The 15,965-nt window shown below is 37.2% G+C and overlaps 2 protein-coding genes across 4 annotated transcripts in view; both read right to left on the reverse strand.

Moving 5' to 3' along the window:
- Nucleotides 1-803: 803 nt before the first annotated feature.
- Nucleotides 804-12,265, reverse strand: LOC109091506 (ubiquitin specific peptidase 4 (proto-oncogene)). Of its 2 annotated transcripts, XR_006160289.1 has the most exons (23): nucleotides 12,044-12,265; nucleotides 10,462-10,589; nucleotides 9,488-9,618; nucleotides 9,060-9,186; nucleotides 8,698-8,843; nucleotides 8,538-8,599; nucleotides 8,161-8,304; nucleotides 7,830-7,947; nucleotides 7,449-7,622; nucleotides 7,173-7,331; nucleotides 6,757-6,981; nucleotides 6,591-6,674; nucleotides 6,264-6,358; nucleotides 5,381-5,563; nucleotides 5,063-5,289; nucleotides 4,708-4,932; nucleotides 4,488-4,558; nucleotides 3,996-4,111; nucleotides 3,723-3,872; nucleotides 3,074-3,177; nucleotides 2,669-2,757; nucleotides 1,596-2,505; nucleotides 804-1,458 (listed from the first exon to the last, which is right to left on the reverse strand). XR_006160289.1 is itself a non-coding variant. In XM_042758703.1 (22 exons), the coding sequence occupies exons 1-22, from the start codon at nucleotides 12,190-12,192 to the stop codon at nucleotides 2,383-2,385; spliced, it is 3,030 nt and encodes a 1,009-aa protein (XP_042614637.1). In that variant the 5' UTR covers nucleotides 12,193-12,265; the 3' UTR covers nucleotides 804-2,382. The 2 variants fall into 2 exon arrangements, 1 of the variants encoding a protein (XP_042614637.1); XM_042758703.1 differs by having other exon boundaries at nucleotides 804-2,505.
- Nucleotides 12,266-13,283: 1,018 nt separating this feature from the next.
- Nucleotides 13,284-15,965, reverse strand: part of LOC109091505 (ER membrane protein complex subunit 3-like) — a 2,949-nt gene continuing 267 nt past the window's right edge. For both annotated transcript variants that reach the window (XM_019105276.2, XM_019105277.2), the window contains exons 2-9: nucleotides 15,364-15,554; nucleotides 15,213-15,270; nucleotides 15,035-15,128; nucleotides 14,833-14,937; nucleotides 14,649-14,730; nucleotides 14,487-14,566; nucleotides 13,946-14,028; nucleotides 13,284-13,815 (exon numbers count right to left, since the gene is read on the reverse strand). In XM_019105276.2, the coding sequence (XP_018960821.1) occupies nucleotides 13,687-13,815; nucleotides 13,946-14,028; nucleotides 14,487-14,566; nucleotides 14,649-14,730; nucleotides 14,833-14,937; nucleotides 15,035-15,128; nucleotides 15,213-15,270; nucleotides 15,364-15,518 (786 nt within the window). In that variant the 5' untranslated portion in view covers nucleotides 15,519-15,554 and the 3' untranslated portion in view covers nucleotides 13,284-13,686. The remainder of the gene's footprint in view (nucleotides 13,816-13,945; nucleotides 14,029-14,486; nucleotides 14,567-14,648; nucleotides 14,731-14,832; nucleotides 14,938-15,034; nucleotides 15,129-15,212; nucleotides 15,271-15,363; nucleotides 15,555-15,965) is intronic.

Raw genomic sequence — 15,965 nt, forward strand, 5'->3', positions numbered from 1 at the left:
GTCTCAAGATTGCCTTCATTCATTTCCCTTAGGGTTTTATCTGTTGTGTGATACGGTACTGATCATCAGGTGCTGTGAAGAGGTTCATTCTGTATTAATGAGTTCCAGTGGAAACTTATCTCTAGTGTGGGTGTGTGACACGGGAGTAGAATTTCCCACTGCAGTTACTAAGCCAGACATTTTTTATGCAGTTGCACTTAACCTTTCGATTAAAAAACAAAAAAAAAACAAAAAAAAAAACACTTTTTATATTTTGAAAAAAAAAAAACTAATATATAATTATGGACCACCAAATCAGCATATTAAAATCAATTTTGAAGGATCATGTGACACTAAAGACCAGATTAATAGATGCTAAGAAATCAACTTTGAAATCACAATTATTATATATATATATGAATAAATATATTAAAATATAGAGTTATTTTAAATTGTAATATTTCACAATATTATTGTTTACTGTTTATCAAGCTTGGCAAGCATTATTTTAAAAATCTTAATTATTCCAAAATATTTTACTGTTAGTGTTTATAGTTGCCTGAAATCATTCAATACACATCTAAATGCACACATCATTATTAAAAAAATAAAATAAATTATGTAAACATTCATACATCCATTTCCGTTTACAACAGCCAAAAACAATGCCGATTTCCACCATGAAATAATATAAAATAGCAATAACAAATGATGGGTAAGTTTGTGGAATCTTTTGACTGATCCTGAAGAAAATGACAGATTCATAAATCATCTGATGCAAATTGATTTCTTAATGTTATAAATGAAAAAACAAAAAACAAAGCTATTATAACCAGGCATCCACATTTTATTATATTTTCAGTTCAAATAGGCTTTAATCAAAATCTGGTGTTGCACATGTTGGCATGATAAATAGCAGAACACAAAGCAGCTATGTACTGTGCCCCAGATTATGATTATGTACATCTATGCAAGAAAGGTCTATGAAATTACAAAAACAAAAAATTAAATGGATGTTTTACTAATGAAGGAGCTGCAGGGGGGCAGCTTGAGTCAATGATCAGTTTGTGTCTTATGTTTTATAGATGGATCCATAAATAACAACAATAGTGGATTTACCAGTCAATGACTGCTAATACCATAGAAAGGTAAACACCAGAAACAAGTCTAGTTTTGCAGATTCAAAAATTGCATGCTGTATTGCCACACACAAAAAAAGTTATGCTTCTTGTATTATGTTCTTAGCAATATGAAGCACTTGTCTTTCGAACTTAGAGTTGTTGCTAAAGCCATCTGACACACATAATGCCACAACTAATCACATGGCAGATGTGCCAATGTAAATCTATAGGTAATGATAATATCTATAAGGTTGCTCTTTATACTGAATCAACGGTCATTCTTTGCGTTCCTCTTTGCCGTGTACTTGTACCTGTTCAAGGGTCATAAATTTAGCACCACTTTCGATACTCCTCTGGACTGAAGCCATTTGGAAAGCAGAAAAATCCACCGAAAAAAACAAAACAAAACAAATAAAAATAGATTATTACAAAGCACAAACCATCATATCTGAAATAAAATGCTTTGGAACTGCGTTGGGCACAACCATGACTTACGTTATTCCACATATCATTTTCGCAAGCTTCCATTTTCACAGTTTTTGGGGCATAAAAGGCTGTTAGTGTGAATATATTAGAGAGCAGCCCCCCCCAAAAAAATCAACATGATAAAAAAAAAAGTGACTTATTTCACTCTCTGGCATGGTATATTTTGAACAAAAAGTGTGGCTTGTGATAGGATAAACGAAACATGGAGACAATATTTAATATAAGAGCGCAAGCTTCTCCGAGAGAATCTCTGTGCTTATCACCACACGTTTAAGTTATTAAACACAGAGTGTCTATTCTTCACAGGAGGCACATGTTACAAGATGCTGATAGCTAGAGTCCAACGTAAGTGGGTAGAGGCATAATTGAAACATTTCAGATGAGCGTAATGTTGCATACATAGTCTATGTCTAGGCATTTCCCCTCTCCTGATCTAGTTCATCTAACATTCATGTCGTCCAAAGAGAGGTGGTTATATTGCCGTTTCACCCTCATTCTCATTTCAGACTAAAAGAAATGAGCTTCTATGATCAGCAGGCATCAAGGTCCAAGAATAAAGTCTTTCATGTCACGCTTCAAACTAAAATTCTCTTTATTTATTATTAATATTCTTTTTTTGGCTCTTGATAAAGAAGCATGTGTGAAAGAAAAAATTAAAATAAAGCTAAAAACAAAGGGCCTGTTGGTGAGCCTTTAATAGTCACTGAAGTAGCCAGGGATGTGCGTTGATGCATTCATGATTTCATCTTTATGTAGTTTGTGTTTCAGTGCCAGTCCTCGAAAGACTAAAAGAAACTCAGTTGGTGTCCATGTGGTCGTCCAGGGTCTCTGGAGCTCCGCCTAGTGATGCGGAGGGGGTGGATTTGGACGGCGTGTCTGCATCTCTGCGTTGGTAAAAGAGCACATAGGCTGCTTTAGTCTGCGGAGAACAACAAAAAAAGACAATTCTGAGTCAGTGTACAAACCAGCAATTGCCAATTCTCAATTTCTATATTAGACAGAACAACGGCACTGTGGAACACTTTATGAATCTGGAAATGTTGGCATATCTTTTATTAAAATGGAAAGCATAGCAGTCTCACCACAATCTGATCCTCAGTTGAAGACGACACACTGCTGTCGTCAAAGTAATACCATTTTCCATCCATCTTGTTCTTGCCGTATGCCGTGTCTGTAAAAGGAAATAAAACTGAACTTTGGCAATCAAAAACAAACAAAGCTATCATTTCCAAGCAGCGATATAATGACAAAGACATAAATGATCAACTCAGTGTTATATTTTCTGTAGTAATGCATCAAATGTAAGATACCTAACTAGGTTTCAAGGGTGAACAAGTGAAGGTGATAAAGGGAAAATAAAAGGCTGCTGACACAACCTGAGAGACGACCCAGTTATGTATTAATATGATTGTTAATACATAACTGGACATATGAATAGTAAGGACATCATCTCATAATGGGAGAGTTGTGCAAATAGAGAGACTTACAGTGGCCTCCGCCCATTCCTCCATAATGGTTGGAAACAGCAATGAGGTCATAGACATATGGGTCAGCTTTGGGGTCACAAACAAACTCTGACATGTTCAAGTCCCTGTGTGAGAAAATGTACATTCATTTCCAAACATGAAGTCACCAGAATTCCAGACGTTTTCTAACAGTTTGTAAATTTTCATTTGTCAAGTTAATTTTATAAAAACACTTAAAAACTACCAAAGACGAATCCCCGACAGTAAGTGCTATAAATTAATGTCACATTATAACTAAAATTAATTTGCTGAAAAAAAAAATCTGATGTATGAATACAAATGTGCACCTGAAGTCAGATTATGTAACATCCCCAAATGGGCCTAAGACAAATGACAAAGGATTCTGTGTGGAGGTAAAATTTTGGCACCATCTGGTGGGAAATTTACACAAGCACTTTACATGAAGAGGACACACAGTGGCGTCTTCTTAAAGGGACAAGTCCCATGTTCTTTGGAGAATTATTAGATGTTTTAAGATATTATGTCACTTAAAATTAACAGCATTAAGAGTTAAAAAAATTAGTTAAAAAGCATTAATTATTTTAAAAAATAATTAATGCTTTTTAACTATTTTTTTTAACTCTTAACAGATGTCTTGCAACAGCATTACCTAATTGGAAAGTCTACGACTGTGTCGAGCTTGTCTCTCCAGCAGCGGTTGTACGAGAAGCGCTTCAGATGCACGACCAGAATGCGTGGGAGAGACCATAGGTCAAACTTCTTTGTGGCCTGCTGGTGTTTCTTACACGTGGGGCAGTACTTCAGAGGAGCACAGCGATCATTAAAAACGCACTAAATGTGGCAATACTTCGGTAAAACACTTGACCTTGGAAGTATGAGCAATAAATGTCACAATCTGTAATGATCTAAGCATCCTCCTCACCAGGGGTCGTGTTCTCCTAGGGTCTCCATTGTAGTAAAGAGCTCAATGCATTCTCGTAAAGCTACTGTAGTCTTCTTCTTCTGAGCATGTAGCATGCTCTCATGTTTGTCATAGGCCTGAGGAGAGACTTCACATTAATGTCTGAGGAGATTTAGCAGGTAGCTAAAACAAAAGGCTGATTAGTCAGTTTTTGTGAGGATAATAGTAGACATTAGGTGTGTAATGGTACATGTATTTGTACCAAAAATTTCAGTACTGTTTGTGCTGAATGCAATTTCAAACACTGAGTAACACTGAAGTCTAGAGTAATGGCTGCTGAAAATTCAGCTTTGCATCACGGTAATAAATTATATTTTAAAATATACTAAAATAGAAAACTGTTATTTAATAATATTGCATTACACTACTGTTATTACTGTATTTTTGATCAAATTATTGCTACTTTTTAATAGTAGTGTAATTTTGCACAATTAGTGGAATATAGAGCATTACCTCAGCCTCCTGGTCATCGTAGCACAATTTCCTTGTGTCTGAGTCCCAATCAATGGCTACTGTAGAGTGAGCTGTAGAAAGGAATATCTATCAGTTTTGATTTAAGGGAAAGAGCAAGTGATCCTAAAGAGTTCGAGTCAGACAAAAATGGTCACAGTTAATAATCCACCCGATTCATTTGACTAATTTTTAGCGTCAAATGTAAAAAGGTAATAGTTACTTGTGAGCTTTAGGAGATTGCCATCAAATGGGACAGAACTAATGTTGGCTGTGCCATAGGAGTTGACCATGCTGAAAGAAAAGAGTTTTGGCCGAGAGGTAAAAGATTTTCCACCACTGCTATTGGGCCCATTCTCTGGTTCTGAATCCTCCTCTCCATCCACAGTGTCTGAATGGCTGTTCTCTGGTTCTGGACTCTCCTGGTGATCCATGGCTTCCTCATCACCTGAAATGAACACATATAACAAGATCAGATCTGTATCTGATGAATGGTAAAAAAACCTAAATGGATGACCGTATGAATGCAGCATTTGGGAGCTTTTACGACATTTGCTCCCAAAGGTTGAGTGTCCTACCATCACAAATTCCATTGGGGCCGTTGCAGATTCCAGAGTGGTTGCTGTCGTTGGATCCAGCGCTGCAGGAAGCGCCATCTGAAACTGGGCTGCTGCAGTCACTCAGGCCAGTGATATGACTGGAAACTGAAGCTAGGCATTCTGGTGATTGGCTGCTGCTAGAGGAAGTGGCTGAGGCAGATGCTCTACTGTCAGTAATGGTACCCTGTGAACGTTTAACGTAACGCCTAAAACAAAAGATAAATAAAAGTTCAACCAAGATTGCAGTGGCAGAACTGGTGTAAAATTGAGATAGACCAACAAAAAAACAACACCAACCCGATCCTCTCCAGCACGCGCTCATACAGGGTATCCACGGTAAGGTTGTGGCGCTGGACAGTGATGAGGAGAGGCTGGCCGAAGAGCATTGTGCCCGAAGAGCCTCCGCTGTGCTTAGCATGCCTCTCTCTGAAGTACACTGGCAGGTTCATCTTCTCACTATCTTCCTCTAACACCTCATAACTGAACCACAAAGACACAATCAGAAAAAGGCCTCTCACTCGAACAACACACTTAGCTGAACAGCAAAACCTATAGTAGGAAAACAATTCAAACATATGCTACAGCATATGCAAAGACAAAAGTCTTCTTTTTTTTTTTTTTGAAGAAATTAATATTTTCATTTAGCAAGGAGGCATCAAATAAATTAAAAACGACAGTAAAGATATTCACAATGCTACAAAAGACTGATATTTCAAATAAATGCTGTTCTTGCTTTCGATTTTTCCAAATAATTTCTTTGATGGACTTTTTTCAAAGAATCATGAAAAAAAAAGAAAGAAAAATAAATGTATCGTGGTTTCCACTAAAATATTAAGCAGCACAACTGCTTTCAACATTGATGTTAATAAGATATTTACCACCAAATCAGCATATTCCAATGATTTCTGGAGGATCATGTGACACTTAAGACTGGCATAATAGCCACAGAAAATTCAGATTTGCCATCAAAGGAATAAACCACATTTAAAATATACTAAAATAGAAAATTATTTGCAATTAATAGTATTTCAACAACATTATTTTGGATCAAATAAAAATGGCACATTGGTAAGCCTAAGAAGCTTCTTTAAATAATAATACAATAATAATAAAAATAATAATAATAATGAACCCAAACTTTTTAACAGTAATGCAAGTAGAAATGTAAAAAATGGCTTACACAAAAATGTCATCCTTCTCCAAGATGTGATTGAGACCGTCATCCCGTTTGTAGATTTTGTGGAATCTGTGATTGTAAACATCTGCCACAACCATCTATAACAGTATGGGGTGGGTAAGTGACGATATATTATATATATATATATATATATATATATATATATATATATATATATATATATATATATATATATATATATATACACACATATACACACACACACATACATACATATATATATATTTGAAGGAATAATTTCTTCAAGCAACAGAAATAATGGAAAAATGATTGTTAGGTGGGAATGAGGGGAAACCATTAAAGTCTTACATTCTCTGAAGGAACTCCAGATAGCTTGGCCAAAGCGCTGCACAGGTCTGCCACTGCACCCATTTTGGGAACAACTACACGATACTGGATGATAACAAATGGATCTGTTAGCCCACCTCCCGAACTAAAACAAGTGTCTGAGTGTTTTCAGGAAAATAGTTCTTACTTGCATGGGTCTAAACTGCGGGTCAGTGCGGACCAGGAACACCTCCATAGTGCGATCCTTTTTCATGGGCAGGGGCAGTGTGAGGTAGCAGAAGGGGTCAAAGGTGACAGAAACTTTGGAGCATTCTGGGCAAACCAGCGTAGATTTGAACAAGCCATGGAAGATGTCCACGATTACAGAATCGTTCCGCAACCGATGATTCGCCCATGCTTCCTTGGCTACAATCTACAGACAAATGAGATACCCTCAACTCAAACAACACTTCAGTTTAAAACTTAAGGGCCAAATGCTTATAATGTTATAGTGGTCAGAATAGTGCATATTCACAGGTACAAAAGAAATAATAGCTTTCATCTGATGGTTTATCATTAAAACTAAAATGCACACCACATTGTGGTTTACACATGAATGTTCACCTCATCAGGCCGTCCCTCAGCATCTCTCAGGGCCAGATAAGGCTTCTTCTTAACACGGTTAAGGTCCTCATGTAGGCCGTCCAGCAGAAAGGCCAACAGCTCCTGAGAGTCTTGTTGCTGGTACCCTGAGAACTGCGGGGCAAACCGACCCACCTGGGTCTGACCAGAGAGAGGAGATACGGTTCAACATTCAGATTGAATTATAAGGGTCTGTCTTAAAAAAGGACAGTGAGTTCCATAGTAACTTGAGCCTCTGTAGGCTAAAAATTCACTCACTTTAAAAGTGCGTGGAGCCACATAACTACTCCGACTAAGCCACATCTGTTTGACCAGATCCGCGTAGGCCTCTGCAATCTCCCCTCGCATCCCTAATGGATTTTCCCGGTTGATCTCAGCTTCATACCGGTCTTCCAAGAAATATTCCGTTAGAGGGGGAGTGTTGCTCAGGCACTGAAATAAGAAGTCAATCAGAATGAGAAGGAAATGGCTGCTAGATGTCAATAATTCAGGGTTTGGCTGCTAGATGTCATAACTACAGAGTCTGGGCCCACAAAAGCATCTTTCTTCCATTGACACCCATCAGCATACTCATATGCCCATTAGCAAATAGGGCAGATTTCAAACATACTGTTTAAATGAACATTCACATTTGCATACCTGGAGAGCAGAGTTCATAAAGCAGGTGTTGCCCAGGTTGCTCAGACCACAGAGGCCTTCCTGAGCGGAAGATTCTCTGTAACTGTAAGAGGAGCTATAGGAGTTGTAACTTCCCAGTCTGCAAAATGTATGGTGGGTTAGCAAAAGACATTCACCATTAGTTAACACCACAATTCAGACCATCACAAATGGTCAACCCAACGCTGAATACAAGAAACCTGACCTTGAACTGAAACCTTGTTTCAGTTCCCTATTTAAACTCTCCCAGTAAGGAACTAAATTTGTTTATCTGTAGAGTAGTTTAGGACTGTTTTATGTGATTTAATCTGACCTGTTACCAGAAGTACTGTTGTTCAGCATGTAGCCAGAGTTGATATTGCTATCCCCATTTGTTATTGTGGAGGATATGGTGGCAGATGAGTTAGAAGAGAGTTTTGGGGAGGTTGTATAATTCCGAGAGGTGGAAGTACTGGACCTAGGCATAAAGCAAAGAATAGGTTAGGGTAAATCCAAGCTGTGTTATAATAACAAGAGTTAATGGCAATCAAAGTAATCAATTTAAAAGAAAGCTCCCAATAATGAAAAAATGACAGAGCCAAAAAAACAAACAAACAAAAAAAAAACTTTCAGGTACCTCCAGTTCTGAACCTAAGCATTAAGCTCCAATGTTAATAATAGTTGCTTAAGTGTGAAAATGCGTGTACATACTTGGAATGGCAGGTCTGTCTGGGCCATGTGCCATCCTCATTCTTCTTCTCTATAACAAGAACCTGAGGAGTGTGATGAGATTGACATTTTATGAGTTCACATCATCAGTCAGACTCTCAAACCAACCACAACTGGAATGGAATGCAGCACAATGGTTTACCTGGCCCTGAAAAAGCCCTGCGTCCTGTACAGTGCTGTCAAGCTTGTTAAGTTGTTCGTAAGTGTTACTCATATATTTATTCCAAAGTCGAGTTTCCTTTTCAGATGGGATATCGAATAAAGACCTCATTTCCTTTTCAATAGTATCTAGAGGGGAAAGAATGGATATGACATGAATGTTCACAAGGTCAAAACACGTGCACAGTTGCTGATAATATCTGTAAACAAAAAAATTAATGATGAACGAACAGTTTACAATAACTTGTACCAGTGTCTTGTAGTGATGGTAATGGATATAATCAGTGATCGATACTACTGATGAGAGAAACTGACATTTTCTTGAAAGGTTTGTAAATCTCGTACCTATAGTGTCAGCTTTGCTGAAATGGCGGGTAACAACTTTGTCGATGTTGTCATTATCACACAGGTTCAACTCAAGCAAATACACTTCCACTTTACAGTGCTTCACAAACATTCCATGTTCAACAACCTGGAAAACAAGTAAAATAAATAAAAAAAAAAAAACACTAACACAAAGCAAAACAAATCTAGAGACTTTAAAAGTACACCTCAACTCAACTAATTAAACGTTAATTAACCATTTAACTGTGTAAGAGTTTCAATGCAATTTAAAAAAATGACAATAGTATCACCCAATAACTGCCTGTAATCACTCAAGCATATCAGACATGTGTAAATACAGGTATCTCAAAATAAATGGAAAACCACGAGATTACCACGATATGAAACACTACAAAGAAATATACAATACACAAAGAAAGATGTAGAACCTTTCTGATGATGGGTTTCTGACCATCCAGACAGCCATACCAGCTGACCAGCTTATTCCAGGCCTCTGTAGGAACTAAAACATAGTCTAACTCATCTATGAGATGCTCTTTCAATGTCTGGGACTTGTGATCTACGATACAGAGAGAAAAGGGGAAAACCATTAGAAAAACACATTAGAGCCCTTTAACACTACACTGTATTATCCAAAAGAAATAGACATGCTAGTCTCAGATTTTGTGTGGTGCACAACAAATTAACATTTTTTTTTTCCTTAAAAATAAAAATTTGGTCATCATTTATTCACCTTTAAGTTGTTTCAAGTTTTTTGACTTTCTTCCATAAAACACAAAGAAGAGATACTGAAGAATGTACTTGTTGATTTTTTCTGTCGTTACAAAAATGGGTAATGGAGAATTCAAGCTTTAAAAAGGATGCAAACAACATAAAAAAAAAGGCCATACAACTATATTCCAAGTTTTCTGAAATCACATGATAGCTTTGGGTGAGAAAAATTAATATAAGTAGTTACGCAATGATAATCTTCTCCTCCAGTGATCTGTTAACTCAAATTATTTCATTATTAATTAACTCAAGCAAATCATTTAGAAAGAGACCAATGAAAAGACCCGATTCATAAGGTTTATTGTGTATGGTTTAAAATCTCCATATGAGCTCCACTGAAGAAATGAACATGGGGGTGAATTGATTAAAGAACTTAAATTTTCGGACAAACTATCCCTTTAAGACGGAAATAGCAAAACATAAGTACACAGTAAGCTCCTAAAAAAAAATTTAGCCTTTGAATCAGGTATTCACATACATAACTGCATAAGAATTCATATTCTTAAACACTTTGATAAAAATGTGTCTAGTATTATAGCAAAAATACTTTTTTTGCTAGCAAAAAAAAAAAAAAAAAAAAAATTCACAATACTTATCTATGAGAATGCGAACGACACTCAACATTCATTACCTGAAAAGAGTCCAGAGTTGTCAATGGGTCCCGGGTACAGATTGTGCTCTCCAACATTGTACAAATCCCAGCTGTCAAAGCCCACATATTTCTTCCACTGTTTGAACCACCGGCTGTCAATCAAATACCTAAACAAGTGGAACAATAGATGGAGATCAATGAAAAGTCAGTCGACAAGGACAATTAATGTGTTTCTATCCTAAATTATTAGAACTAAGCTGATGGCACAGCAAATATATTTTGTGTTGTTACACATCTACAAATACAGAACAGTCAATTAGGATATCATTCTTAATCGCATCTAAAGTAAGAACTTGTTCCACTACATAAGCTTAACAACACTTGATTCCACTCTGCCAAGGGGCAGACGTGACTTTTTTCACTTTCATTTTAGGGAAAAATGCACTGAAAGTGAAAGGTAACAGAAGCTATCAGCCTCTTCAACAAAAAGGCTGAGCATTAAAAAACAAAAAAAGGTGAAAACTGAATTTTGAACGATCCATTTATTTCAAAATGTTAAATTGTAATTAAAGTATGTAGCCAACATTAAACTCTTTAAAAAAAAATAGAGTACAGTGACCTTAAATAACAACACAAGATACCTGTTTGAGTAAATTAAATAATTTTAGTACAAGTCTATACAGTGCAAGTACTTCTAATCCTACTGAAAACTAAAAACCGTTCTTTCGATTGAGTCACTAGTCTCTTTATTTATTATAACTCGTCAGTCTGCTTTCAAAATAAAAGTGGACTGGCTACCCAAACACTTACATATACTAACGGGTTTAAAATCGGAATAATGTGTATACATTTGGGGGTTTAATCTCCAGTAACTTAAGATACATTTTTGTGTATTTACTATCTGTTCCATAAACAACTCCTTCTATTGCCAAACAACATTGTGAGTAACTGGGTGTTATCCAGTGGCCATGACAAAGCACTGCCTCACTGTAATACTGATTTAGGTAGCTTAGTCTTCGTCACAACTTCACAGGGAGGGGTTTGGCCGTTATTTTAATCTAGTTTGACAGTTCTAGTTTGACAGTTTGACAGAAGGTTGTCGTCTGACAGAAATGAACACTTAACCCGTCAATGAAACGCAAACTAGCCTGGCTAACTAGCATCGGCTAATGAAGTGCCTTACATGCCTGACGCTACTCTGCCATGTAGCTTATCAGAGAACTGATAAGCGACAACGAGGTGGTGGAGTTTATTTACCAACCTTTCCACTACTAACGTGTCTGAATACGTCTTATTTTTCCATTAATTAGACATTTAAGCTGAAGAACTGGGGAGATATGGGAAGCTATGGCTGTGCTAAGTTAAATAGGTACGAGACAGCTTCCTCGTTTTCAAACCGATATAAATAGCGTTGAATCCTTATTACAGTAAGTAGCACACGTGCCCTGTACACCAACTCGATAATAATAGCAGCTTTCTAGTTTATGGGTGTTAGCGGAGCAGGTGGCTGTCCACAGCCAGGCTAGTGAAGAGATTTCCGGCAGCCGGTGTCTCCGTCTGTAGGCCTGAGCCGATGCCGACAAGCTTGCTTTGACTTCGGCTTCGCATAAAAACCTCTTACCACTCATCTCCCTTTCGAAGTGGCCTCTTTAGCAGTGTGCCGATGCTCTGCTTTTGACTTTCCGTGGACGGTACTGGTGTCTCTGCGATCACCGGCTTCTCGTCAGGGTCCGAAGCGTTACCCGACTCGGGACCGCCTCCCTCCGCCATCGTGCAGCGAGTGAACCCGCAGTGACCGCGAGCGCGCTGAAGTATACAGGGGACGCGCGGCGCTAGAGGGAGCGCGCATACTTCATGAATAATTAGGGCTCTGGGAAGATAAGCGTTTTGGTGTCCACATTCCCGACAGCTTAAAGTGTTCCTGTCAGCCGCTACAATACATTTGACTGATAGGACCTGTTGCCAGATTGACCCTGAAATAGCTTTTCTATTACATTGCGCTTTAAATAGCGTATTTGGTTTGATTTAACAGAATCGAACTGAGTTGGTCGAGTTCGAACCGACAAAGGCCTCTCTAGGATATGTCAGATTTTGTGAACAAAGTACTATAGTTGGATTGCATAAAATGCTTAGACTAGTTTTTATGGTTAGTCATATAATTTTTTTCTATAACTTCTTGAGGTCACTTACATAAAAACATAGTTTGGTGTAATTTGAATCCAAAAATTTAGACTGATTACTACTTGGTACTCTGCTAGTTAGTAAAAACAGTTCATATTTACTGTTCATAGAACTGGCCCCCCGAAAAAAAAAAAAAAAAAAAAACATTTGTGAATCGTTCCATACAATAAGATAGAATTGGCTTTAATAAATGCATTTTATTCAAATGTCCTAAGAAGATAAATGTAAATGCAAATTATATTTAGATTATAAATGACTGTAGAAAAAAAAGTGGTAGAAAAATGAATTAAATAGTTAATAAAATAGATACAGAACAGAGAATGGTGCATCACTGTTTAGAAAATCAGGCTGCATTAAGAATGTACACTTCCAATGAATGTAGTGAGAAACATTTATTTAAACAAAAAATGACATTAATAAAACTCAAATAAATATATTAAACATGCCAATAAATCTTAATCTCTACTGAGGAAAATCTACTGAAATACTTTGCCAAATGTCTTTTTCACTACATACTCAGTGCATGGTGTACTGGCACCAGAAGAAAGTCTCTAAGACAACAGTAAATTAAGGAACATACTATCTAGGTAACTGAACCTAACCTAAGCTTTCTTAAAACTTCCTTTTTGCCTACGTGGTCCAAGAAATCATATGGTCCTAGTAAAATAAGAAAACGGGGCTCTTAAAACAACAAAAATGATTTAATCGTGTTAAAACAAAAATACAGAAGACCTAGCAATAATCAAAGGGAATGTTTTCGAGAAACCCAGACCACATGCAACATTATAAGTGCACTGTTTCTGTTGCATTGTATGAATGTAGTCGCAATAGATGATCCATAAAGCTGAGAGCTCAAAGCTATGTCACACAATGACACTTATGTCTGAGCAAAAATGAACAATGGAGGGAATGGTGCACGCATATTACACAAAATGTGATATGTCTGCAATGAGGTTTATGACTCTCTAAAAAAAAAAGATCAAATCAGAATGGAAGCGATTTTCCACTTCCAAAACCAGTCTTGACAATTCATTCTTCTATTTCGGTGAGGTCCTCCGAAACCTCTCAGTAGTGGACAGGCACTTAGAAGATGCCTGTTGGCAACTCTTTGCTGAACATCCCAAAAAAATCCAAGTCCTTACTCATCAGATCCTCCTCGACATTCTCTAAGGCCCACTGATGATCCGTCAACTCCAGAGCCTCCCATTCCGCCTAAAAATAACATTCATATACATAAATCTTTAAAAAAAAATAAATGAAACTTAGTCTGCAGCCTCAAAATTACATAAAAACTGTTTTGTAAATTTAATAAGATTACGGTGCAGCTCCTAATTTGCGATACCTTGAATGCTTTGTTTGTGTCAGCAGGCATTGCCATTGCAGCACCACTCATCTGTTCCTGCATGATGCGAGACTGATCTGCACCTGTTGTAAATGTAAGAAAATTCATTGCATACATACTTCATATACAAGGCCTACCCTAATTAAATAATACAAATGTAACATGACAAATATTCTTATAATTCTAAACTGATTCAAATGATTTTTAAGCTAAACATTTAAAGTAATCAAAAATGACCAGAATGACCTAATCTTTTTGTCAACCAGTTTTTTTTCCAGTTAGCACAGGTTTTGTATTTCATTTTTGGAAGTGACTGGTGGTAGGCCTCACTGATCTGAGCTTATGCATTTCGGTTTTTGAGTGAAGAAAAGCATTATTTGTGGAGAATGTTGGCAATATTCATTGAAACTCATCCCAAAAAAGTACAATAATAATTGTAATGTACCCCCCCCCCAATAATTAGGAAGTTTTTATACCCTCTGTGAGCAAAGTTAGCATCAGCGCTTTAAAGTAAAATCAGTGCATCAGTAAAGTTATTTACCATTGTCTTGTCCAAGAATCAGAGAATACATGCTCCTGAGACCAAAGACATTCAGGAAATACCAAGATGCTGAACTCACCCTGTGGATGTATACAGTATGAAATTGTTTAAAGAAACAGTTTTGAATGAAATAATAACACTCAAGGGTTTGGGAACACTAACCAGGAAGCATCTAGAGAGAGCAACTCAATTCCCTGCTGCAGCATCGGCTTGAAGCGGAGAGTGAGGGGAAACGGTACCTTTGCTGAGAGAGAACAGATTTATAAATGCGTTAAGACGAGCTCTGTGAGAATAGACTACAGGAAGCCATACTCTCATATTTGATTGAGAAAACTGTATCTCTTACTTGTGACAAACCCAGAGAAGGTCCAGTTAATCCAACCACCAATAAGGATCATAGGCAAGACATTTGTCACATTGCCTTTCATCATGTCTGTCAACATGCTGGGATCTATTTGAGTAAATAACATCATGACATTAACCTTTCACTCAATCCTGACTGTCATTTTATGGCATATATGCATAAAAGAATTTCCATCAAGACTCACCAGTCATTGGAGAGGGTGGGACCACCTTTCTTTTGGTCTTTTTGAAAAATCCATCTTCTTGATTATTAAAGTAGAATTTTCTCATCAAGAAAGACTTTAAGCAAGAGATAACATTTCAGTTTCAGTATTCCAGTAACGTCTCAAGCAAAAAAACACACAAAAGATAAGAGGGGCTCACTTGTTTGGGGATGTATTTTCCATTTTCCCTTAAAACTCTGCTCCTTATGAGAACCTGGCTGTGTAGAGAACATGATTTTTAGTGTTTTGTAACATTTCGTGAGCTGCAAAACACATGTGGATGGATAATGAAACGGTCCAGTGAACGTTACCTGTCTGAAACCTGCTCTAACGTGAGCTTCTTGTCACTTTGTAACAGAATCGAGACATAATGGCGGATCACTCCAACCAGAAAAGTAATAAACACAATAGGCAGCACAACCCAAAGACGAATATTGGAGTCCAGGAGGAGCTCAGGCTCAGCCATGCTTTAGTGAAGGGATGGTGATGGGATGTGCCCACCCTGAAACAGACAAACAATCAGATCTAGTAATCTCTTGGATTTAATTTAATGACTAAAGTTATACTTAAAATAACAAGCTAATCATCGTGAACCATTGTGGATTAATTATTAGTACGTGTATATAAAAGGACATCACTGATATTTTCATAATAAGCTAGTACTCGATTCCCTAAAGTGCCTAATAAAGGTTAAATATGTCAAATCTGCTCTGACCTGCCAAGACTGCCGTAAGTTACAGTTAATGCTCACTTCTCACGGAGAGATTTCCAATTTATTTGTTCATATTCATGTCAAATTCATACATTTGTATGTCGTCTCTATCTGTTACAGAACACAGGAGAATAAATGAGGGTGCTTCAGCTTTCAGTGTAAATCCACCCATTGTATCGTTGCATCAGTGTTAACGTTAGC

The sequence above is a fragment of the Cyprinus carpio genome, chromosome A6 (genome assembly GCF_018340385.1).
Source record: "Cyprinus carpio isolate SPL01 chromosome A6, ASM1834038v1, whole genome shotgun sequence".
NCBI lineage: Eukaryota > Metazoa > Chordata > Actinopteri > Cypriniformes > Cyprinidae > Cyprinus > Cyprinus carpio.

What these genes read in the sequence shown, in the direction of transcription:
- LOC109091506 (XM_042758703.1), bottom strand. Translation starts at nt 12,192, where the DNA reads ATGGCGGAGGGAGGCGGTCCCGAGTCGGGTAACGCTTCGGACCCTGAC. An exon ending in CAACTCTGGACTCTTTTCAG is followed by an intron (nt 9,619 to 10,461) that starts GTAATGAATGTT and finishes TCTGTATCGTAG; the next exon opens with ATCACAAGTCCCAGACATTG. An exon ending in GTCGTAGACTTTCCAATTAG is followed by an intron (nt 3,178 to 3,722) that starts GTAATGCTGTTG and finishes TTTCTCACACAG; the next exon opens with GGACTTGAACATGTCAGAGT.